At 48.9% G+C, this 24,572-nt stretch overlaps 8 protein-coding genes across 8 annotated transcripts; 3 read left to right on the forward strand and 5 right to left on the reverse strand.

Moving 5' to 3' along the window:
* Positions 1-1,269: 1,269 nt before the first annotated feature.
* Positions 1,270-2,017, forward strand: DFJ58DRAFT_761107 (stress responsive A/B barrel domain-containing protein). The gene is made up of 5 exons (XM_041388466.1): positions 1,270-1,333; positions 1,389-1,538; positions 1,593-1,691; positions 1,713-1,714; positions 1,743-2,017. The coding sequence occupies exons 1-5, from the start codon at positions 1,315-1,317 to the stop codon at positions 1,770-1,772; spliced, it is 300 nt and encodes a 99-aa protein (XP_041249465.1). The 5' UTR covers positions 1,270-1,314; the 3' UTR covers positions 1,773-2,017.
* Positions 2,018-2,673: 656 nt separating this feature from the next.
* On the reverse strand, positions 2,674-8,794 carry DFJ58DRAFT_836911 (phospholipase D; the record flags this gene model as incomplete). The annotated part of the gene is made up of 27 exons (XM_041392322.1): positions 2,674-2,701; positions 2,749-2,815; positions 2,867-3,143; positions 3,196-3,300; positions 3,350-3,915; positions 3,966-4,225; positions 4,279-4,400; positions 4,457-4,474; positions 4,523-4,597; positions 4,653-4,739; positions 4,790-4,949; positions 4,998-5,052; positions 5,102-5,276; positions 5,326-5,350; positions 5,405-5,470; positions 5,524-5,620; positions 5,669-5,739; positions 5,793-5,860; positions 5,912-6,005; positions 6,057-6,095; positions 6,145-6,241; positions 6,289-6,376; positions 6,421-6,552; positions 6,610-7,144; positions 7,283-7,464; positions 7,515-7,636; positions 7,687-8,794. 27 exons carry the CDS (start codon positions 8,792-8,794, stop codon positions 2,674-2,676), a joined length of 4,719 nt encoding a protein of 1,572 aa, XP_041249466.1.
* Positions 8,795-10,073: 1,279 nt separating this feature from the next.
* On the reverse strand, positions 10,074-11,203 carry DFJ58DRAFT_713625 (uncharacterized protein; the record flags this gene model as incomplete). The annotated part of the gene is made up of 6 exons (XM_041383937.1): positions 10,074-10,191; positions 10,247-10,455; positions 10,509-10,560; positions 10,620-10,784; positions 10,836-10,928; positions 10,983-11,203. The coding sequence occupies 6 exons, from the start codon at positions 11,201-11,203 to the stop codon at positions 10,074-10,076; spliced, it is 858 nt and encodes a 285-aa protein (XP_041249467.1).
* Positions 11,204-12,581: 1,378 nt separating this feature from the next.
* On the reverse strand, positions 12,582-14,447 carry DFJ58DRAFT_761122 (uncharacterized protein). The gene is made up of 2 exons (XM_041388467.1): positions 14,084-14,447; positions 12,582-14,024 (listed from the first exon to the last, which is right to left on the reverse strand). The coding sequence occupies exons 1-2, from the start codon at positions 14,173-14,175 to the stop codon at positions 12,728-12,730; spliced, it is 1,389 nt and encodes a 462-aa protein (XP_041249468.1). The 5' UTR covers positions 14,176-14,447; the 3' UTR covers positions 12,582-12,727.
* A 1,161-nt stretch (positions 14,448-15,608) lies between these two features.
* On the reverse strand, positions 15,609-16,549 carry DFJ58DRAFT_741770 (uncharacterized protein; the record flags this gene model as incomplete). Its single annotated transcript, XM_041387160.1, has 4 exons — positions 15,609-15,830; positions 15,878-16,150; positions 16,176-16,402; positions 16,447-16,549. 4 exons carry the CDS (start codon positions 16,547-16,549, stop codon positions 15,609-15,611), a joined length of 825 nt encoding a protein of 274 aa, XP_041249469.1.
* Positions 16,550-16,970: 421 nt separating this feature from the next.
* On the forward strand, positions 16,971-17,992 carry DFJ58DRAFT_741771 (uncharacterized protein; the record flags this gene model as incomplete). The annotated part of the gene is made up of 3 exons (XM_041387161.1): positions 16,971-17,180; positions 17,254-17,410; positions 17,462-17,992. 3 exons carry the CDS (start codon positions 16,971-16,973, stop codon positions 17,599-17,601), a joined length of 507 nt encoding a protein of 168 aa, XP_041249470.1. The 3' UTR covers positions 17,602-17,992.
* Positions 17,993-18,107: 115 nt separating this feature from the next.
* On the forward strand, positions 18,108-18,664 carry DFJ58DRAFT_741772 (uncharacterized protein; the record flags this gene model as incomplete). Its single annotated transcript, XM_041387162.1, has 2 exons — positions 18,108-18,378; positions 18,431-18,664. 2 exons carry the CDS (start codon positions 18,108-18,110, stop codon positions 18,658-18,660), a joined length of 501 nt encoding a protein of 166 aa, XP_041249471.1. The 3' UTR covers positions 18,661-18,664.
* Positions 18,665-22,589: 3,925 nt separating this feature from the next.
* DFJ58DRAFT_836915 (uncharacterized protein) lies at positions 22,590-24,421 on the reverse strand (the record flags this gene model as incomplete). The annotated part of the gene is made up of 7 exons (XM_041392323.1): positions 22,590-22,674; positions 22,975-23,104; positions 23,367-23,428; positions 23,574-23,685; positions 23,783-23,968; positions 24,057-24,270; positions 24,362-24,421. 7 exons carry the CDS (start codon positions 24,419-24,421, stop codon positions 22,590-22,592), a joined length of 849 nt encoding a protein of 282 aa, XP_041249472.1.
* Between the last annotated feature and the right edge of the window lie 151 nt (positions 24,422-24,572).

Below are 24,572 nucleotides of genomic sequence, written 5' to 3' on the forward strand. Positions count from 1 at the left end.
CATGATGGTGGCAGTCCGTTGTCGTTTGAGAAGATCCTTAATCGATTGATCACTATTCTGTCTCTATGAACCTCGTGCATCGCCCTCGCATGCGATTATATAGTCATTCGTCAGTCTCAGTTTCGGTTTCAGTTTCAGTCCGACGTTTACTTAAATAGACATCAAGTGACTGGGCTCAGATATCACTCCCTCTCACCCCTTTCAATCCATCATGACGATTCATCACATAGGTAAACCCTCCTTTGAAGCATTCAAATCAGCTTGATTCTAACGCACAGCAGTACTGTTCACGTTCAAGCCCGAGGTGACCCCAGAACAAAGACAGAACGTGAGGAACTGTATCAGCGCCCTTCCATCGCAGATACCTGCAATCCAAAGCCTTGTCACTGGTGAAACAGTGTTCAACCCCCTCGGACATGGCTATGACGAAGGTATGTCATTTCTCGTCATCTGAAATATTCGTAGGTGGTTGATATGATTGCGCCTCAGGGGTCATTTTTCTATTCGAGAACGTAGCCAAGTTGAATGAGTATCGCTCACACAAGGCGCATCTTGATTATCAGGGGTTAGCGAGGCCTTTGACCGAAGGTATATCTTGTTTTTTTTTGAAGATCGATTTGATTGAATGGTTGGGTACAGGTATACTCATTTTTGATATCGACTCGGAGACAGCCGCCTAGAGGGGAAACTAGTTTGATAGGATGTTGCACTGCTCATGCAGGTGATGGCTAAAGGCCTACGTTAAGAATCACATTCGGATCGCGACCCTTTTTCTATGTACATAAGTGTTATCACTACTTGGGCCCTGGCGTGTCCATGCGCCCGGCACGTCATGGATTGACGCCGAATGATTTCAGTGTGAATGTAGGACTTGTCGCGGCACAGTTCATCAGAGATCCCTTCCCTTGCAGATCATTACGGGCTCAAACAGCGCCTAGGCTGGCGAGTTGATGCTGCGCTTGTTACTGTCCTCCGCGCGCGATGCAGAAGGAACGGCAATCTTCCTTCTACTATGTATGTGGTATTCCATTGTCATCTCGGGAGTCACGATGCGCGCTATCGATTGGTGAGTGACTGCAGTGCTGGCGGTCAGTACCGGTCAGTTGTCGTCCTGGGACACAAGTTCCTTAGTCAACAAGTTTCGTGGTGATCGTCATCTCTGAATTGTTCCCGCCCTCAACCAACTTCGGCCTCTTGCCGGTTTGATCACTCCGTTGCATACTATAAATAGCGTTCGCACCGTACTACTTTAGTTAAATACAACATTCATGTGACTGGACTCGGACATCCTTTCTTCCTCCCTTCCAGTTCATTATGACGATTCACCATATAGGTAGAGTCTCTCTCTCTCTCGAGCCCAACTTCAAATGATCTAACATATGGCACAGTCTTATACAAGTTTAAGCCTGAGGCAACCCCTGAACAACGACAGAGCGTGAAGGACTCTGCCAGTGCCCTTGGATCGCAGATACCCGCAATCCAGAGCCTCATCACTGGCGAAACAGTGTACAATGCCCTTGGACATGGCTATGATGCTGGTACGGCATTTCTCACCATATCTGCAAACCGGATGGTTGATAAGACTGCTTTAGGGGTTATTTTTCTATTTGAGAGCGTAGCCAAGTTGAACGAGTATCGCCCACACAAGGCGCATCTTGATTACCAGGCGTTCTCAGCACCTTATATCGAAGGTAGGTTTTGTTGTTGTTCAAATATTTCTTTAACTGAATAAGGGGCAGATCAAACTCATTTTTGATATCGAGACAGCTTAGAGGGGAAACTACTTAGCTTGATATCATGCCGTACTAAGTACTTGTGTAGATGGCTAAATCCACTGCAAACATCATGAATGTGAACACGAGGAAATTGATAATCCTCGCCTTTGAGTTGCGACTTTGATTTCTATGTAGACAGGTATTTTTGTCACTCGGGTACTTGCGCCCTGACAAGACATATCTTCACACTCAGTCACCCAATCAGCTATCATACACTGTATACCCATCGCACTTAAATAGAGAATGCTCACGCTTTCAAATTATCGTAACACACGTCCAAGGTTTCGAGCGACCGTCCACTTCCCGGGTGGTTTCATCTGAGTCCATCATGACCATCTACAATATAGGTAACTTTCCATCGGCCCCCTCGCCTCGCTCTGGATTGACACAGCATAGTCCTGTACAAGTTCAAGTCGGAGGCAACCCCCGAGCAACGAGAGTATGTGAAGGAACTTATCAAGGAACTTCCGTCGAGAATATCCGCGCTTCAGAGCGTTATCGCCGGAGAAAAGGTCCTCAACCCCCTTGACCACGGCTATGACATGGGTGGGCTATTTCGCAAAAAGCTTGTGACTTGCTGTCCGACATGCTCTAGGGGCAATTTTTGTGTTCGAGAACAAAGAGAAACTGGATGAATTCCGCCCCCATCAGGCTCATACTGATTACCGGACCCTCTCCAGTCCGTACCTTGAAGGTGCGTGTGTTAATATTGTCAATAGACTAAATCACATAGCGGAAGAACTTCCAGACAAGCTGGTCTTCGACATGGAGACAGCTTAAAATAAAAGAAAAAATAAGAGAACCTCGAAAGTATATGTCGGGAGTGCACGTAATACGTATACATTGTCGATTAGTATTTATGCGAAATGAGTCCGTGAAATGATGGTGCGGAGAAAGTTCAGGCATAGATCGGGAGAGGTAGCATCCTGGCAACCGTGAATAGCATGAAAGATACATATGTGATGCAACACACCTATCTGCATTGAACATGAAGTTCCCTGCAATATCCTCTCCTTCCAAGAATCGCGAGGGATACACAACTTCGGGGATATGAGAGGAGCCGATGGATGGGGGGAATGGATGGCACTCACCAAGGTGCCCACGGACATCTTTCAACAACTCCTCCATTTCATCTCGCTCCTGCTTGGTAAAAGGCTCTATCCCATTCACAGGTTTTCTGCTACGAGTGTCCTTGTCTAGGGGGTGGGAACCTCTGGAGGGGGCGCCGTCGCTCCCATCGTTGGTATGAAAGGTCTCACGGCTCTCCTCAGCAGCATCCGCCAAGCCTCCCTTTTGATATGGTCCGTCTTCGCACGCTGTCTCTGAGGGTACTTGTGATACTGGGCGGGATGAATGACCACTCGTTGCCTATGAGATAAGAGTATTTGAGAGGGGTATAGCAAAGAGAAGATTCACGAACCAGCTTAGAGAAGCGTTCGTGGTGAACAATGAATTCTTTGTATTGCTTCCACGTCGCAATGAGGTCATCAGGGATAGCGTGGAAAACTTTGCGATAAATCTCAGTCTGCGAAAAGAATCAGTACATCCACCACTCCTACGCAAAGATAACATACATTATGTGTAGCGCAGGCGTTCCAGACATTATTCCAAAATGCATCAGAAATCGGGTCCTCAAAACCCTCTGGATCTACATGGGGAGGGGGGTTCAATACACCCCACGTTTTATTGCCGACTTTGCTAGCGGGATGCTTCCTGAGCAGGGCCCTTGTTCCCGGAGCAGTCTTTTCAAGCTCGTCCGGGTCATTGGCTCCTGACTCCAGGTGGGGTAGTTTGTCATCGGTCTGTGGATTCCTTGACGCAAGCGCCGGAACACTGTATGTTTCCCCATCAGCCGTGCGCTTCTCGACGGTGTCAGAGTTTTCGCCCAGTCCATGTTCGAGCTTGTACTTCAAAGGAGGGTTCTGAGCCTGTGAAACTGGAAGCAGGTGATCTTTAACAACTGCCTCTTCCACAGTTGGGACTATCGCGCTGGCGAGCCCCGGCTCCGTCTTGCCTTCATGGTTATACGTCATACACTCCTCCTCCAGAGTGTTTAGTTCATGGAGTTCCACCTTCACAATAGGTTTCTTAAGGTGGTGGGAAGCACTCAAAGCGGCTGCGTCACCAGCTGCGTTGCCAGCTTAACCAAAAGGTTAGTATTTCAAGTCTTCGAGACTGGTGAACACGAACTTTGTTTGATACCTTCGCCTGCGGTGTGGAGCATATCACGCATGGGAGTCATATGCTTGGCTTGAGTAACATCGCGACCACCAGGCTCTTGCTCCGATTCTGGGTCCCGCTCTTGTTCATAGTCAGGTTCAATATCCTCATGGGGCATAGGCTCATGTTCAACCATGGCGTCAACATCCACACCAACATGCTCTCGCATCAACCGCATTCGCAAGGTGTGCGCAAATCGCCCGACCCTGAACGGTTTTCCTGCCATCGTCCTGTTGTACCACAGCTATCAGAGAATTGCGAGGCGAGACCGAGAAAGTCGTACCCGTCAATCAGGTCTGTATCTCGGATGACTGCAGCAATTTCCGAATCTCGATCGCCACGTTGAGAACGCTCATTGATGTTTGCGCTGCCAATGATTGCCAGACGATCATCCACAATACAAACCTAATGAGATCGATGGATCTGAGTATTCAGCTTCAAGAATTAAATCGGCATTATACCTTGCCATGAATATATAACTATAGCATGGTCAGCGGGTTGGAAAGCACAGCAGCATAGGCACTTACCATCTCCGTAGTCAATACACCGTTTCGCATTTTAGCCCAGTTTCTCAGCGAAAACACGGAGATATAATTTTCAGGCTAATCATACGAGGGTAAACACGGCGGTTTCCAAATGGCAAAATCAAGCACGCACATCTATACCCTCTTTACGAAGTCGGGAAAACAACGAATTGGGCCCACGGTAGATAGTGCGGTTCTGACACTCGACAATGATTCGAACCTAATATGTTAATTCAGTAAGATTTCAGAAAACATTTTTCCCCAACTAACTGCGCTGGCGTCGCTGTGATCAATGGAAAAGGGGAACCCAGGGAGGAGGGGAATGACAATGCAACATTTCCATGGAGTGCCGTCGCGATGTGCACGGGTGATCCGATCTACCAACGCATCGCCAATCCGGTTCTCAATCTTGACATCATTCACGACGGTCCTACGAGACAAATCAGCAAGCAGTGGTAGCAGAGCAGCGAATACTCACGAGGTTATGAAGAATTGATTCTCAATGTACACAAAGTGCTCCGACATCTCGATGGCTAAATGACTGTGTTAGTAACACCTCCTGCGTAAGCCATGACGCCTGACCTTTCAGGTATGCATTTTGAATCGAATGCTCAATTCGATTGGAAGTACCGAGCGACCAAGGGCCGGCTGATCTGCAAATTTGCATCTCGCATGTGCCTGTCAGACCCATTGCGACAAGCTCTCCTGGTTTAAACTCCGGCGGAGGTAGCAGGAAAGGCATGGTTCGAGAATGGTTCTGGTATGAATTAAGCAAAGGCAAGAGATCTATCAAGCGGCAAACACACTTTCAACCGAAGCAAATAATTCCATCTGTGGTTCGGTAGTTCAACGATGTGTTTTTCGCGAATGAATTTGAGGACAAACCTTTCAACAAAGTGTCGAGCGACATCACGAGCAGGCTGGCCTACGACTTGCATGCCTACATCATGCCTTCGGGGAAGAGTTATGAATGTCAATATTCCCTGAAGCACAGATCATCGTACCAAGGCATCCGGGGCACCTTCGCCCTGTCATACATGTCCTCAAAGGGTTTATTTAGCGCATGAAAATCAAGAACCCGCGGATTACTGTAGTCTTTGCCTGTGTTGCATGGTCAGCCAATTCCCAAACCACATGGTTAAAACGTACCTGGCCAGATTTCGGTCTTGTCTGTAGATAGCTCCACGTCATCGATGATGACGTGCTGTGGCGTATCCCATCTTTAAAGTTGTTCAGTGATGAATGCTGGTCGACGTCTGAATTGACTTCACACCTTCCGAAACATAGGTCAATCCCTCCCATGAATACGATAGTCTCGTCAATAACGCAGAGCTTCTCATGCTGTTAAAAGCATGTCATTGGTAACCGCGTTCTTGCGTGAAGAACCCTTACGTGTGCCCAGTAGAATGTACCAGTTTGGAAGTGTGAAGGTGAACGTTGAACCATGATGTTTGGGTGCAGCGACATGAGGCGTTGCTTCGCATAGCTTTATGGTACGGTGAGTCTACAAGATCTACGCGCGTTTGTCAGTTCTTACTTGCTATCCGTGGGGGTAGTTCGGTTCGAAACCTCCTGACTGGAAGCAGATCAACAATACTAGATATCCTCATTCGAAAGGCTCTTACTATAGAATTATGTGGATCTTGACGCCTTCCTTGGCCTTCCTCTCAAGGAGGTGATCCAAGCGATACCTGGGTTTATTGGGACGCCTCAGTTGCAGCTCTGTATTACATAAATAACGTGACTACCATGATGAGCTATGGACATACCAGGGGATAGCCACCAGTCATGAATATAGATAGTCTCTTTCGCCATGAGGATAGCCCGGGACAAATTCCACATGTAGTCGCGCTGGTCCTTGTGGTCAACGTCAGATCATATAGAAAAAAGGAGACACGAACCCCATCAACAAGCCACTGAGCAGCGACGTTCAATCGCACTGGAGCAAAACTGTCGAAGCGGTTATTTTTTGCGATGAAAGGGGTCGTAGCAGCGGCTTTTTCCAGGGCAGTAATCCATTGCAACATTTGACGCTAAGCCCGGGGTATCCCTCGTCAGTAATGTATAGTCACCCGATGTGAGGAACTGACCTCATTTCTTGCGAACAACTTCAACCGCATCTGCGAATTCTCGACATAGAACGTGTGCTTTGAGACATCATCCTGTTTCTTCTTTTTCCTCTTATCCTGTTCGTTTGTCTCCCCCTGTGTCTCCCTGCCCTCCGCGGTACCACTACTCTTCAGAGGATTCACATGCGTAGACGGGTCCAACATCGGTGTCACAGGACGAGATGATACTGCGGAGCTGCCAGAACTGACTGACTCTGTCCTCCTGTGCCCTGTTTCCGTAGTAACATCCCCATTACCCTGCACCTCACCACCCGTAGTGGCTGTAATATTTGGCGACGACCTATTAGCGATTCGAAAGGCCCGCGAAAGGCGACTTTTGATACTATCCATTGCAGAGAGACAGTCGACCTCGGCCTGTGGGTATTCCGTCTGAGTCTGTGGGTGCGGCTGCTGCTCCGCCTTGTTGAGGCCAACAAGAAATTCACGGTCCTCCGGTTCTGAGTGCAAGAGGTGCAGACCCTTACGATAGTATCGTGTGGGCCGAATGATCTTAAAACTCGTATCGAAGAGGAACACAGTCCCAAATTACAACCTAAGTCATGTTCATTAGTAGCAGAATTGTCATTGAAATGGCGCTTGGCTTGCCTCTCCTGGGTCCTCCACGACCACGATATAGCTCTCACGAATGGCACACCACCGAGCCTCCTTCCGCTCTCGCCACCGTGCTGATTTTCGTCCAAACCCGGCCCCATTGCCTTCTGTGTGAATGCGCAGGAATCCAGCCTTATATTGTGCGCTGCCAGACAGAGCACGAGTGATGAATAATGCACTCATCTCTAGAAAGCCTGCGAGTCGGTTTGCGGTTGGGTGGAACATCTAGAAAGGTGTTCGTGAAGGGTAATTAAGGCATAGGAGGACAAACGAACAACGGCGCGGATAAGTGTAATCAAATATTCCTCCAGCGCTTCTCGTTGCAAACGAGCAAAGTCAGTTTGTTTGACGTGACGCCCGCTGGATTCCTTCTTCAAGAATTTAAAGTAGGGAAGACCTGTACAACAGCTTAATACTTCTGAACATCGACAAATGTACAACTCTTACTAGTTCGAGGAAACTCTGGCAATACATCCTTTCGAGTGCGAAACGCGTTGGACACAGTGTAATGGGCATGCAGGGAAAAGAAATCACGAAGCTGCCTGTAGACCACCCAACGCACTGCGCCATTGGCATATTCACACTCGATACGAAACACAGCTTTATGCGATTGCATGGGATGTAGACTGTCACTAATCCGTATGCGCAGACGATGGAGGAGGATAGGGATGCGCCGGTGCCCCCTTTCGTCGCGTTCGAACCACAAACGCAGCATCAATGTGGACAGACCGCCCGTAATGAGTTCGTCCGTGATATTCACCTCGTTTGAGGTGACCACGGAGTGTGAAACAGGTTGCCCAGTGCGAATGACATTAGGTAGGAGACCACGTAATTTGCCCCATCTTGCGGATGATCCTGGCTTTTTGGAGTCTGCTCGGGGAGGGTGAGATTGAGAGCGCTGGAGATCCCCAGGGGGAGGGTCGGTGGGCTTGCGAATAGGTCCTATTGTTTGGTGGCGAGACATGGGTTTCCTCTCTATCTTCTCTTCTTCCTCTTCAATTATTGTGTTAGAAGGTTCCGGAAACATCGAATTCGACCTGTCCTCTAACGGTGAATCCTGGAATTGGTTGAACATACTGCTCTCTCTTGCTTTGCCCTTCTTATCTGTGGTCGGTTTTCCCAGAGGAGAGTTAAGCTCAAACGCACCCCGGAAGCTTGACGAACTTGAATTAATTTGAAACGAGGTTTTGCCACGATCTCCCAAATCATTTTCAAAAATATCGGTGTACTCCTGCTGGCCAATGCTAAGAGTTTGACGCGGGACGGATGAAGAGCTCGGGTGGGAGAAGCTGAATGACAAGGAGCGTGGTGGACCTGTACGGCTTGAGGGCGTGTCAGGGAGTGTAGCCCTCGGTGTCCTGAGCGGAGATCCGGGAGGGGACATTGGGACTGGTGATTCAACGCGGTTCATGCGTTGGTCTATCGAAGACCGTGAGTCAACGCTCCCGGTCTCATCATCATGTTTGCCGTGTCCAGACGAATCTGCAGAGTTCTCTTTTGCGTCTTGTGCATGGCTGGCGCTGAGTCCAGCGTTGACCGAGTTTACAGATGGCATTGGGAAGTCGCGGTATGCAGAAGGTGAACGGGTTTTTACAGTCTGCAATAACGACTCCACCGGTTGCTCAATCGCGTATGATATGATTGGAAATTGTGGAGTTGACGCTAATAGCTAAAGAAAGCCAGCCAGAAACCCGATACGCCTATATGGAGACGATTGGTATCGAAGACTTGAGTGCTATCACCAGGTGCAGCCTCGAGGTCAGCGCTCACTGTGTACAGCAACTCAAAGTCAACTGCGTGCTATGTAGCTGAAGCCTTGACGCGAACAGACGCTCATAAATTAATAATTTATTGTTGACGTAATACTAATTCGATCATTATTTGGCCGCACGGAGTCACGGACGGACCAACATTTTAGCTACCACCACTGGCAGGACCTCCGCGCACCGCCATTGGGGGCAATCGGTGCACCGGCGAACGTTGAACGTCGACGCGTCAACTCCGAGGTCCATCCGAATCAGTGAAGCGGTGTATAAATTGAAACTGCAGTGTATTTACAGCAATTGCCAAGGACTCGTGAATTCATTGATGAGCTTGGCTTGGCTTGGCTGCAGGGACAAGTGCACTACCGTGATCACAATAATCGTCGATGGACCAGTGCAAGTATCTTTCATGCTTCAGGAATGTTACCAGTATCTGGTATATCAATCGTCCTTTCGGGTGGTCAATTGACTATCTGTTCCTGCTTCTATGATCACGATCGACGGTTAGACTCGGTCTATCACCATGATGAACCGAGATCTAGAAACGGCTGGCTGCAGAGGGCCAAGTGTGTGAGGTCTGACACAGTTTTATACACTACCAACTCAGTTGGCACCTCCTCTATGACTGACTCCCGAGTGTATCAGTCACGGTGGTGATGGAACTCTATAAGATATGGAATCCTTTTTCAAGGTCGGATAGCTGCATTCAATCATTGACTTTGTTCAGGATCGGCACATCGGTGCGATACTTGTGTCCTTTGCTCCGTAGCTGACAATAAAGCTGTTGAGCGCTTCGCCACTGCAACGAAATAAAGAAGGAACGTAATGGTCCGGACTCCGGAAAATGCAGATTACCTTGCTGAGCCAAGTCAAGCGCATGCACAGATGTTCAAAATGTAGACAACAAAAACCTCGAAGAGTACCCATTGCAAATGCCCAATATACTACATTTAGATCTATGCCTGTTCGCCTGCTACAGGACCATACCTATTGTACACGACAAGTCGGGGAGAACAATTATACACGACAACAGCTTAGCAAGACCATGAGGCAACGCCGGCCCACAGCATACTACACTCTGGAAGGATTCACAGCCAAGTACCCACCATCGATAACCAATTCCTGCCCATTCATATATGCCGCAGCAGGCGATGCAAGGTAAACGGCAGTGCCTGCCATCTCGGCAGCGCTGTTGCATTCTCCCGTCAGTAAACGCCCTGGCTCACGAATCAAGTTTCACTCACGTTCCCGCCCTTCTCGCTGGTACAGGCACAACTGGCATACCAACCGAATCAGTTGCTTCTTGCCCTGTAATTGTGTCGTGTGTCATCTCGCTTTCATACACGCCTGGTGCGATAGCGTTCACTCGAACATTGATTCCTTTCAGAGCAAATTCCGTCGAAAGCATCCTGGTAAGGTGAGACCCAGCAGCTTTCGAGCTGTTGTAACAGAACTTGTCCACCAAAGTCAGTGATGATCAACGAACGCGACCGTGACTTTGCTCACGTGTCTTTGTGCGACCTTTATGAGCCCGCTGATACTTGTGATATTGATGACGCTTGAAGAGAACCCTTTTTACCGATATCCTTGGAGCCCTTGTCGAGCAAATCCAAAAACGCAATAGTCACAAAGTAGATCGAAGAGGTGTTAATTGCGAAAAGGGAACCCCATTCCTCAAACGATTCATTGTTGAAGAGGTATTCACTGGTTGGTCCGGCCTCCTTTTGAGCAGTAGTCGATGGTTGATTAAATTCATCAGAGACAGGACCAGATTGGCCAGCACTTTGTCCGATCATGATGAGTCACGATAAATAGGGAGAGTAGATAACATACTTGTTCACGAGAATGTGTAGTTTTCCCTCTGTTTGAGATATTCTTGTCACACCAGCTTTGATGCTCTCCTTTTTCGTTACATCCATCTCTTGCCTGTGTATTGTGCTTGATCAGCCTGCACGAAACGAGAAGAAACGATGGTCTCACGCGATCATAAGTCCCATGTCGTCACCCTTAGCTGCATTCCACTCCGCAACTACGCCATCAAGGACATCCTTTCTTCGGCCGGTGATGTATACCTTGGCCCCATTAGCAGCGAGGCCACGTGCAATGTTAAGGCCGATGCCTGTGCCGCCACCGGTCACTAGAGCAATCAGGCCATTGAGGTCGTAGAGATTCTTCAGCGTATAACTATCTGGGGAAGACATGGTGATACGAGCAACAAAAAGAGGCTGCGAGTGATTAAAAACAGACTCAGTTTGTGCGGAAGGATCTTAGTACTGCAGTAAGTACCTGTGAGAGAACAATGAGAGGCTACTGTGTGGAGGCTAGTAAGTCTGATCGAGTGTGGAATGCATATATAAGAGTCTCACCTCAGTTTGATTGGAAAGGATCGGTGAAGCGGAATGCAACGGGTTCCTCGACTATATACCAATGTAGCATCCGGTGATGTAAAATATAGGTGTGCTATGGTACGTGTGCGGATGTAAGTGGTTGAAAATGAGCGGATGATTTGCCGTAGCGATACCTGCAGGTTACATCGGATCATCGAAGGGGCAACACATGGTGGGATAATTAACACCTCGAGTGACCATGCGGCCCACTAGTTGAATAGACGATTAGTCAAACCGAGACTGGGTGACTATCCGTGGGCTCCAGAATAGGATGGAATAGAATAAAAAAGACCAGTTAAGGAAGCGGAGCCACGATACCGCTGTTCATTTGAGTAGAATTTGCAAAACAATGTTAGATCTGGGGTGCCTCTTCCAGAGTCCAGACTACATGAAATTGACGGTCTGGAGCTACCGAGTGACTAACGCCAGAGCACGACGATAGCTGCTGATAGTCACTGCTCCTAGTGTTATTGGCCATTGTGCCGCGCCAGTTTTGCCACGCAGGGGTCCGTGGCTTCATAGATTTCTCAAATTCGCCATCAATCCAATTGTACGTTCAGTAATAACATCACCATGTTTCTTTACCATTTGTTGAGCTATACCATTGCGCCGTCCCTGTACTTGGGGACTCATCTTAAAATGTCTAACAAAAAGTATTCGGGCCGCCGCCCAGGCGCCCACCCCTCACCGATAACTCCACGGAAAGTCAAGAACAAGTCCCGCCGGAAATGCAACTATTGTATTCCTGGCAGTGGCAATGGCGCCATCCCCGGATTGGCTTACCCCATAGATCCGGGGCTAGTCACTAGTCTCCCCTAGTCAGACTTAGGGAAGACAGCTTTCGTCATTCCGACAAAGTACACACCCATGTGCAGCTTATCTTTTGCAAATATTTTTCAAAGTCCGTCCCTACGGATAGTCATCCACTAGCACGTTACGTCGATTGATCCTTTGACAACACATGTTGGTGAGGGACGTAAGTTATTAACCTTTTTGGTGATATGCATTCGGACCATGTTGGGTCGGCCGAACATAGTTTCAGCCGCGGCTGACACGAGGGTTTCATGAAGAATGGCGAAATGAACGGCCCACGGTAGTCTCCAGTTGCATTAGGCGATCCAGATAAGACAAATTTAGGCGTGTTGATAACGAGAGCGCGTAAATCCCAATCAGGAAGATGTGTCCATTGCTGCAGAAATCAAACAGGTATTTAACTTGACTCACGGGTGGATCTTGCAAGGAATGTGGGACCCCGTCTACTGGTGCGAAAGAACTGGTCTGCAGACAAGGGGGGCAAAGTCGGGGCAAAGGTATATTGCTCATTATATCCACGCTTCGTCATGCAGTGGCAAATCTCACTGAGGTATTACATAGAACAAGATCCTTCTCAACACCATCCACTTCCAAATCGTCAAGTTCTCTGAAGTGTTTCGCAAGGGCAGGAATGGAGGAATGATCTGTCCAGCGACCCGCTATCGCCAGAACCTTGATGCTGGATGGTATCGTGACTTGAAAAAGGCTCAGAGCGTCTCTGAGTCCAAGAAATGACGCTGGCATCCACCAGCGTCTGTTAGTAGGCTGAAAGCGAAGATCAACCAGATGTAATTCGCGAAGGTTGGGCACAGAAAGGCGGGACAAGAGCGATGTAAGCTCAGGAGGTATGTCGATATCCGATTCGTCGACGGCAAGAACGAGCCGCTCAAGCTGCAAAAGGTGAGTCTGTCCTGCAGGAACGTTATCGTGAGATAGATATAAAACTTCTCCATCCAGCACTCTTCTCCTAAAGCATATGCGAAGCTCGCGTAGTGCGCATGAAACTCGAATCATTCCTAGAACCTCATCCACAGCGGTTGGCCCAGTTGTGAATCCGTGATGAGTATAGTCGAGATATGTGAGGCGCCCATAAAGCTCTGGCAGCCAGGTCAGGCGAATGCCATCAAGCGTGACGTTCTGCAACTGAGGCGCAACGCCTGCGAAAAGAGTAAACTCCTTCGTGTCGTCATTCTCTGGATAACACAGAGTGAGTTTCTCCAATTGCAGCGCGTGCACCGATGGAGTAAAAGTATGTCTGCCCATATCATCGTCCCATTGCTCTTGACAACATATAGGGCCGAGAGCAGTGTTCCATAAGAACGGCGAGTAACTTGAAAACCGCAGCTCAAATGAGCGGGCTCTGGATATGTGTGGGACAAGAAGATGCAGCTGCAGGGCTAACGCGCCCATATCGGGAATATGGTGCTGCGGAGGTGTGATTGCAACGTCGAGGGAACACCCACGGGCGCGGGATATGCGCTCCCTCCACAAACGCAATCCATGAGAACAAAACGACAAGCGCCGCCAGAGGGTATGCGTGTGTAAAGCAAGCATCCTCCATGGGTGACAGACGTGGGAGATGACGATAAGAAATAGGGCATCATCAAACGAGCCCAGCTCAAAGATACGAATGAGAAGCTCGGGAGGGAGGGTGTGAATGGGATGATGTTGGAGGTTGGAGATCGGACTACGGTATATAGAAAATGTTAGAGAAGGGCGAGCGAAGTCTGGGGATTTCGCAATTGAAGGTGATGGTGAGGAAGGGCAAAAATCGGGGCGATCGACGATTAATGAACTGCAGGATATTAACTCTGGAAAGCGCCTGGCCAGGCTATATAGTCAGGGAGACGTCAGTGATGACACGTGGAAGGGTAGACTTACTGCAGAGGGTGAACCTTTTCCTGAATCGCGCCCGTGAATGACTTTGTGAGAGTTAACTCACGACGACGAGATCGTCTAAGTATCGATGGCATGCTGCATGGTCGGGGGGAAGCACCTTAGCGATGCTACTCATTTATGGATCCAGATCATGTAACTCCTGCGACACAGGGGCTCGTCAAACCTAACATAGCTTCGGCTTCAATCGTTTCCAAGCATGAAAACAAAGAGTATTTAGTCCGCCGGGACAAAAGAAAAGCCTGAGGCAGTAGCAGAATTGCTGTGTCCTATCCTGGCACAGGTCTTGCCATTGCTTTGTGAATGGAATGGGTCTAAATAGTCTAGCGTCACTCACTCGTAATGGAACAATATGGGAGTCGTAACTCTGATGCTAAGTAACGTGGGTCTTTTTTGTGTCCCAGATTGGCATCTTCTAATCATGACCCGCGGCCGGTGTCAGCGCTTCAGCGCTGCCGAGAACGTCCGGGAAATGGCGACTCAGGGGCTATTCTACGTGACTCTGGGCAGTCTGGGGTTTCGGCAGCTGGCTTCGGGCAAAGTTTAAACGCTGCTCGAATGTCGTACTCCAGAAACAGCGCACTTTAAATTTCATGGTTGGCGATATGTACAGTCTTCTAATAAGTTACTACTTAAGCACACATGATACGAAGAAATCCACAAACACACTGAACCAAATCACGCTATGCATGAACTGTGGGCGAAAGGTGCCGGGGAACAAGTCAGTTGAGACATAGGCATGCAAGAGTGCAGTACAAGGGTGGCGGCAGGCACGAGGTGCACTGGGAGGGCTCATGTAAGACGGTACGAGAGCACACGAGAGGAGGCGCTCGATGATTCAATTAGTGAAGGAGAACACTCAACGCAAGTAAGAGGATGGCAGGCGCAGGAGAGTAGTAGCAGACACGAGAAGGTAGCAGGAGGTGTGGAAGTCAGGTCCAGGAGGGTGCAGCGAACTGTCCACTGAATACCATTGGAATACCATCAGTACAACAAAATAGCACAATAAATAAATATCTTTGCCTGGCATCGTGGGACCTGGGTGGAGTCAGAGCCTGCGCACATAGAGATTTGGGACGCACAGCTATCCTGATGCGCGTGAGCATGTTGTACATAAGGACGTAGTTTGCGTGGTCTTTTCCTATTAAATTGCCTACCAAGGGAAGCCCGTCCTCTTTCTGAGCCACTTCGATGACAGCTGCTGCAGCGACTTCGGCAGCCTGCTTTCGCTTTCTTTCGCGGCAAATCCACTCTGCTTAGATTTGGATATCATCCTCCAGTTCTCCGGTTGCGACATATGCAGATGGAGGTGGGTGAGGACGGCGTGCAGAACCTGTCGTGTTGCGGCGTATGTACGTCCGAATGTGCTGTCGAGGCGAATGGTCTGGAATGGCTGGAAGTAAAGCACGGCCGCAACATTACGAATGAGGTTCGTCGGATCATATATATGTGTGAGTACATATGAATGTCCACGTGATGGCGCGTCTGGTGCAAGAAAGACAACTCAGAGTTATAGGTATAAAAAGTATATCGAGTACCGCTCAAGAAGCTTCAGGACGTTTTTGAAATCACTTGAGAGATATGACTGGGTCAAGTCTCGAACATAAGGTTCTTGCTCAATGTACGCAGAGAAAACAGCGTTTCCCGTAAGTTGAGACTTGATTGAAGATCGCAACATGCTGACAAGAGCACATAGAGTCCCATATACCGTGAAGTCACCAGGAGCGACAAGCTTGAAAAGCATAAGCAAAGGCCGGCTGGATAGAGAATCTCGCCTACCTTGCCAGTCCAATCCGGAGGACCGATCTTCAGGAAAAGTCGGGGAGCTTTTTTGTAGTCGGCTTGTCCCAGTTGGAACAAAGCCATTGCAAAGTCCAGCTTGGACTGTACCTGGTCACGCTCTGCTGATTTTTTAGGTGGCGGGGCAGCTGATATATTGTTGGAACAGGAAGCAGCGTTGGATGCTGCTGCTGCGCTTGCCGTATCAAGTGCACCCTCCGCCTTAAAGACGTAGGAAGATATGTGTGAGTAATTGCGTTGTTCGATCACAAGCTATACGAGGCATGAATAACCGGACAATGATACCAAGACGAGTGGGTGGGTGGAGGAGACCATCTGGATGCTGTGTCTTGGGTGTTCTAGCAGTTTTGGCGTAGCTGCTCGTCTGGGAGATTTTGGGGACTCTGGCAGAGAATTCTGTCTCTGTGGAAGCACGGTGAAGGCGGTCGTGTGTGCGATGACTGTTTATGGTGGCTGCATCCAACTCTACATCGATGTCTGCCTCAATGCCTTTCGGGAGTGGGTCTGACTGGGAATAAGGATAGTAGATTATCAAGTGACTCGTCTACGCTGGCTGGAGGAGAAGGCGGAGGTGGACCGATTGTATCCTCGCGGGTGAACCAGTGCGTTCCTTGTTACTTCAATGTGAATTTGAGTGTGAGTGTAGTCCATGTCTGGGCAGATCGTCGTCGTCAGCGAAGGTGCTGTTACGAATGATGCCGCTGAAGATGAGACCAAACCAGTGAGTTATTGGAAGCGGGAGTCGGGGAGTCGGGACTTGGTGCGCTTCCTTTTTGGGAAGGATGGTCGATGATGCATTGATGGAGCCTGAAGCTGAGCCACACCCCACTTCAGTGATGTTTCAACAGCAAAGTCATCGTTCATCTCATTCTCGCCACGAGTTGATGGCCCCTTCCGTCAAGAATGCATCCCCTGCGCCAGACATACTTAGCTCTACAGTCAATTCTGGATCGTGCCTGGCAATCACACCTGTAGTATCTCTCAACCTCCCAAACCTCGTACAAACGTTCATCATCACCGTCGCGTCGAGCATCAGCAAATTCATCGTTCATCTCATTCTCGCCACGAGTTGATGGCCCCTTCCGTCAAGAATGCATCCCCTGCGCCAGACATACTTAGCTCCACAGTCAATTCTGGCTCGTGCCTGGCAATCACACCTGTAGTATCTCTCAACCTCCCGAACCTCGTACAAACGTTCATCATCACCATCGCGTCGAGCATCACGAGGGGAATAGTAACACCAGCGATGTTGTGGTGTTCATCACTTATTACACGCAGGCAGGTACCTTATCTCTTTCGTGTGGTGCAGAGCTGACGTCTTCTAATCATAACCACCTCGATGTCATCCACACCAGCTCTACTTCCCTCTGTTGAACCTCAGCGGCGTATACCGCGCAATCAACCAAACCCTCGTTGATACCGAGAAATTGCTTCACCTCGATGAGCCTACTGAAGTGGTCGATGAACCTGATCCTAAGGAATCAGTAGTCTCGAACGGCGAAGTTGAATCTTGTGCGTAACCCTCGCTCCATCCTCATACACATCCATCTTAACCGACCACAGACAACGTATCTTTCATTGACCACCAAACTTCCGCGCTGCATAATATTTCCCCCGTGGCGAAAGCGGAGAAGGCAAAAGCACATTCCTGTGCCTCTTCTACCGTTTCTACAACCTCCAACCCGGCTCAGGGTGTATCCTAATCGACAGTCAAGACATCCGCATGGTCATGCTCTCGAGCCTGCGTCGTGCAATAGCCGTCGTACCCCAAGACCCCGTACGCTTCAACGCCAACATCGGGCTTATAGCCAGCCTTCCATCACGCCCCCTGATAAAAGCACCATTATGTCAAATGCGTACCCGCGAGTAAACCCCAGACGGGTGTGGGTGTGGGTACGAGCTCGTCGTAGTCTCGCAAAAAACCCATACCAGTCAGAGCGGGTACAGGTTTTTCCCAGGCATGGGTGCGGGCGTGGCCTTTGGTACCCGGTGGTTCACCTGTGCGGATCCCTAGCGTCGACAGATAGAAACATTTGATGTTAGTATATTAATATGAATTATAACGAAAATGATGTCATCAGGACAATATTAAATCCAGTATGCTCGGGCTGAAACAAGACTGGTTCAACAGAGTCTGGTCAGACTACTTATTCCTGCCAGTCGCACCAGACTACTTATTCCTGCCAGTCGCACCAGACTCATGAACATCATGGCGAAACCTGTTCCAACACCACTGACAATAGGCTTCGAACTGGAGATTACCTTGATACCGAAATCACCAACCCAGATCCCCGGATTTCTCGAGGCTGACAGAGATACTTCTGGCAGCGATGCACGGCGTATCAAACGGCATAACTCTGTATTGATACACGCATTCATAGAGGATGCCCTGAACCCTATTAGACCTAGATCAACAGACCCGCCCTACTTGCACTGGACAGTGAGTACCGATAGCAGTATCCGACCTACACAGGATTTCTGTATGTAATTTTCATTTTTCACGTTACTACTAGCTAACATTATGACTTAAAGATGCAGTAGAAATTCAGTCACCTAAGTGTACTACGGTGGATCCAGATGCATGGCCCAAACTGGTCAGTCAAGTGTTCGATGTACTCCGCCAGTCCTTCATGCTGCGCAGCGAGGTCTCCTGTGGGATTCACGTACATACATCCCTTGCAACAACTTCTTGGCGTTTGTCCGATCTCCGATCGATTGCTAGGGCTGTAGTGATGTTCAGCGGCATGTTCACCGCTCTATAATGGGTCTCAAAGTTAAATTTACGAACCTTCAGAAACGTCCAACTGTGAAAAAAAATTCGGCACTACACGGCAATTTCGGCAGCTCTGAACTCCGACGTACCACGATGTTGGACTTACCAGTAGAATGCATCTATACTAGATGTGGCTCCTCGCTGTGTCCCACGACGTATCATGGCAGGAGCTGCGACTGGTCGTGGACGCGGATCTCGAGGTCGTCAAGCAAAGCGTGGTGGCCATGGACTGATCGCTGATTCCTCTGCTCCTACCAGTGCCAGCCCACCTGCCAGCACTGGATCAGCACTCAAGATGCCTACTATACACTGGGAGAAAAAGAACAGCCCATGCACCGCTCGCCTTATCGAGTGGTGCAAAATCAATCAAGATGCTCGACTGAAAATATTCTCCGATTCTGCCAAGGATGCGAAGGAGGAAGGGCGCACACGTCAGCAAATGACCACCCAGAAGAATACCTACATGCAGCAGCTTGCAGCATCTGTTTTCGCAGACGATGAAGACCCGAAGGTCAGGGAATACTATCAAGCACACCCTCTTGCTTTTGTAAAGCCCATTCAAGGCCGATTCACATCGTGAGTTGCTACCAGTGTTCCTGTGTCCTTCAGTGCCGACCTGGCTACTAACAAGGTATTTTAGGCTACGCAAAAAGTATAACGAGATCAATGTACAACTAGGTCAGACTGGTGCTGGATTGTCATTTGAGGAGCTCAATGAGAATGAGAAAACAAGGACTCTTCTTGGTCAGTACACTCTTTCTCTGCGGGCATACGCTCTAACGATCTTGTAGATTGCCTCTTGCAGACATTCCCGTGGTGGGTTGATCTCCACGGGTGGTGGAGAACCAACCCCGCCTATAATACGTTGTTTTCAACCGCTGACCCAGGTCAAGATTTTGCCGCTGAGGCAATGGACGTCTTTGGCAAAGGGAAAGGGAAAGAGACTGCTCTGGATGATGCAGATCGTGAGGATGATGAGGGAGGAGATGCAGGTCCTCTCAACGAGGACCTCGAGCCAGGTGAAATCATGGATGACGCGGCCTATAAGGATGATGATCCTCCTGCGCGAGCTGATAATTCTGGTTTATATACGTTCCGTGATGATGAAGATCTAGGCTGGGATAGCCCAAGTGATGCCTCTGGCTCTCCGTCTTCATGCCCCCCTTGCCCTCAACTTCCCCAGGCGCCATCATCTGCTTCTTCAACTCATTTTCAACCATCTGACCTTGCTGTCCTTCACCGCTACCAACGCCCATTCATCGCCCATCTCAACACAATGCAGCAAAGCATTCCACCGCTAGAACCCAATGATATCTCCCTCAACTCGCCCGAACCAGAGGATAGGCCCAAATATCCCTCGCCGTCCACCAATACCACCGGTGGCAAAGCCAGAGCTGCATCTGTGCAGATGGATACCTCTGAGGACTCTGACACGGCTGCAAGCCGCATGATGAAATCGCTTACCCTGCACTCACACAAAGCCAGCCTTGGTGTTCGTACTTCCGGTGGTCACATCTCATCTGATCAGGACTCAGATCAATCGCCAACCACATCTCATAACCGATCAGCATCTCGCAAACGGCTACGAGACCCAACAGCTGAGCTCACTATGAAGCTGAATGAGGCGTCAGACACACTCGTTCAGCACATACATGAGGCATCCACAGTCAAGGCCGACCACAAACGCCTCAAGCTAGAGACCCAATTGGCAACCAGAGAGCTGAAGATGCGCGAATCTCACGCTGAGCGTGAACACGGACTCCGGAGTACAATCACCATTCAAAACCATGAGCATGCAATGGCGGATGAACGAACAAGGCAGCTGGAATTGGAGATTAGGCTTGAGCAAGTGAGGTTGGAACACTTGATTTTGGAAAAAGATTTGGCTCATCAGAATCCCGGCAACTAATTGTTCGATGTTTGTTCTGCTTTCACTTCTCTTCCCTCACTGCTACCATTTTAGCTCACAAATTCTTTATTGCGTTATAGGCTCGTTTTCATTATCATAGGTTCAAACATTGTGATGTACACTAGAAGAATTCGATGTGTGTTGGTTGAAGTCACTCTGGCCGCTGTTTTTTCCTTGAGTTTGAATTGACCATAACTTTCCTCGCTTCACTTATTCTAGGTCCTTGGGTAAATTTACTAAAGTACGTATCTACTACCTGTCACTGTTGATATCGCAATAACTGGCCCATCAGCGTGTTTCGAAAAATCTGTCCTTCTGACCCGATAAAACCTTCATCCCCAGCTCCTTCTTCTTCAGCATTGTCCCCATCCCCCTCTCCACTGTCCTGCGCTCTATGTCCCCACTGCCTCGCTTTCTGGGCAAAATAATCGAATGTACCAGTACTGCCAAGCTGTTCCTCGATGTCAACAATCATATTATGCAATATAAAACAGCAACGTGTCCACATGTTCACTTCGTCAAGGTCTTTTTGCGCCTGGATTTGAACTCGAAGTTCACGAAGCGATTGGAATCGACCTTTCAAAGATCCATAGCAATGCTCGGAGCGAACACGGACCTGCAGATGTTGAGTTGACAGTTGTGACTAAGAGAACGGTTCGTACTACCTTCGACAGGTGATTATTAAACGTTTTTTGATTGCCTGTCAATCCACCAGCTGCCGGTCACTTAAAAGGTACGACACACCATGGGCGAGCACCATAGGCTGAATCTGCCCAGATCCACTCGTTTCCCCCCAAAAATGTTTGTGGATGGCGTGCAATTCGCGCTTTTGCAAACACGTTTGAGTCATGCACACTCCCGGGGACTCCAATCACATAATCGACGATGCGCAGGTTGTGGGGCATGATTACGACCTTCTGAAAATGTTAGTTTTATTTTCTCTGCTCTAACTCATGACGCACTTGGGCTGACAGTGAATAATTCGATTTATGGTCATAAAATCTCTCACCATGCCACCCAGGCTTCTGGAACAGGTTGAATGGTGTGCCGTCGACACTTAGAAATCCACCCCTCCACTCCGGACAAGTACATTCTTCAACCCAGTCCTTCGCTCGCTCTCGCTCATTTTGATCATTTTGATCAAGTGGATCAAAGCGGGTCACATCGTCGTGGTGCTGAAGGATAGCAACCATGACACGACGGTGACAATTGTATACCGTCCCAATCGAGACACCAGCCCAATCTGCAATATCTTCCGTCGTTGCAGCATTTCCGTAGTGGCCAGCGCTATTCAAGAATATAGCGAGCTGTACAGGGACCGGCAATTGAGGGTTTTGTGAGTTGTTTTGGAATATAGGATGATTGATAATTTTATTGATGATCTCCGCGAAGACTGGAGGATCAACGCGAAGTTTACGACGGAACTTGTCGGGTTTATCTAGTGCCCATTCCTCAAGAAGGTGTAGCTGTGGGGCACGGCTAGATTTTGGACGTGCGAAGAGGACCCGAGACTTTTCCACTTCGTCAGCTAAGGCTTGAACTGTGTTACTGAATTCAATGAAGGGACATGAGCACGTCAGTATATCTGTTGCATCCGTGGATGTCGCAAAGGAGAAAATCGACTCGTTAAGTGAGGATTCTGACGCCGATGTGGACATTTGATCAGAATCAGAGTCATCACTATCATCTGAGTCTTCAAGTCCTTCCATGGCGAGTTTGACGAGTTCAAAGTAGCGAGCATATTGGAGATCGAGCTGCTTAGCACGCAGTGCCTGCAAGATCTGTTGTCGAGCTGATGTGCAAGGCATGATGATTATTATTGCGATCATCAATTGTACTAGAACTGATACCTAAGATCGTATTCTGGCGGAGCTTGAATACCTTTTGAACTTTCTTTCGGTTGGACGTTTCTGAAGGTTCATAAATTTAACTTTGAGACCCATTTATATCCGACGAGACCTACCGGATACTGCAAGCCAAACTTGAAATGTGGGAAAATGTTACGGCTTCTATGTCTGGACGAAGATTTCGAGGCTGCAATACAATTTGTGAACACCGTCGAGACCCAGGACGAGCTTATAGAGTTTGTCTTGCCTACAAGGAACGCTGTTAATTTCAGAGCACTTCAGATGTCTGGACGCGAAACCATTGAGTTTCGCTTTTTCCTGTCAACCATCGAGCCTGATGTGATGCGAAGTCACATTGAATTCACGATCGCGTTCATAACGGCATCTTTGCAACAGAATTCTTCCTATTACACGGATCCAGAGCTTCTGAATGCAACGCTCGATCATTTGTGCGATTTCGTGTCCCCATATCTCACCGATGTCGCGGTATTTTCAGGAAAGTCGTTCGACCCAGTTGCTGCCAGAAAGCTATCGGAGTCAGACCGACCTGCCCAGCAACAAACCCAAAATTCGAGTTTGCCCCCACTGGCGCATCTGCCACAGCTGCTGCTGGGCGAGATCTTTAGTGGCGAATACTTCATTGGCAACCGCTAAGTTCAACGGCACAGTGCAGGTCACTATACGGTCAGACAGTATACAAGTATCAAGGATAGCGAGTCAACGCACCACCTGCCTACAGCTTCATCATCGTCATCATCATGGTTCTCCCTACTTCCAAACGCTCGCACCAAACAAGCACGACAAACTGTCATCTCCCTCACCCGCGATCTCCTTGCCATATCCATCACTGATAACTCTGCTGCCACCCCAACCCTAGCCTCATGCGCATCTGCCCTATCTCAGGCCCTCATCCTTCTCCGCCATCCTCCCACAACCCACCTTTGAGGGACACACTCCCATCTACTGGGCCATTCTCAACCGCCGCACCAACATCCTCCCTGCTATGGTCCAATAGGCAGGTTCATTCAACAATGCTTGCGTTGCAGAATCTGTCTTGCGAGTGGCGATCAGCTTTTGTTTGGGAAGCTTCGCACAGACAGTTGCCGTTTATAGCTACTCTCAGAATGGGTGAGCACGTTGTTTTACCTTCTGTGTTGTTGGCCTGACGCACAATATCTAGACGCCCTCGTTCTAGGTTCCACACCCGCAGATGACATTGACGTCCACGAGGTCAATGGTAAAGTTGCATTCAGCGCATCTATCAAAATTCGTCGAATGCACGTCGCTGGTGTGGTAGGTGTAGAGTTTATTGCACGAGGTGAGCGTTCTCTCATTTTCATCCTCGTTGAACTCACTTTTTGCAGGACGTATATGATTGCTCACTTTCTTCTCTTCTCCCTCCTCCAGCTCTCTCTCAACTCGTGGTGTGGGGAGTGAACCCTGGCAAGTCGCTCTCGGTCTCATGGAGCACAGCCCGCCTACATTTGTAGATGGAAGACTCGTCATCAACATCCTTCGTCCTCTGTCATCCTCAATACCAGCTGCAATACCGAAAGAATGCCGCGATCATAAGGTCAACCGTATGTCCCGTATTTACGGTCGTAATAACCGTACACCGCAACTATATACCTCGAGGCTGAAGTGCTGATGGTACGGTTATGGTTACCGTATCATACCGCCGGTAAGTCCTGTAAATACGGTTGCGGTGGCCAGCCCTAACCGCACTATCCAGCACTACCCTACTCCAATCATAGCCATGTACACCCTCCAGCACCCCTCCACGCTCTTCCAACCATCCAGCGATCTCCGGCAACTGCCCAACTGCATCATCCAGCACCCTTCCCTACACCTCCACCATAATCCATCTTGGTTCCTGGAAACCAACAAGAATGAGCGACAAGCGTGCTCGACATCTATCTAGAGCAGGAGAGTACATTGACAAGATCCTTCAGGATGTGAAAAGTCGTGGATTCATCAACCTTCATATTTGACATGACCTCTTACTGGTATGCCATTGATGTCACCTTAATACTACAATGTTCGCATTTCGGAACTTTCCCTCACTTTCCTTCCCGGTTTCCCTCTACAGGTTCAAGGTAGTTATTTTTCAGCCGTCTGTTGTAACCGTCATGTTGCCCACTGTAC

Source organism: Suillus subalutaceus, assembly GCF_016647625.1.
Source record: "Suillus subalutaceus strain FC151 chromosome Unknown DFJ58scaffold_7, whole genome shotgun sequence".
Classification (NCBI taxonomy): Eukaryota; Fungi; Basidiomycota; class Agaricomycetes; order Boletales; family Suillaceae; genus Suillus; species Suillus subalutaceus.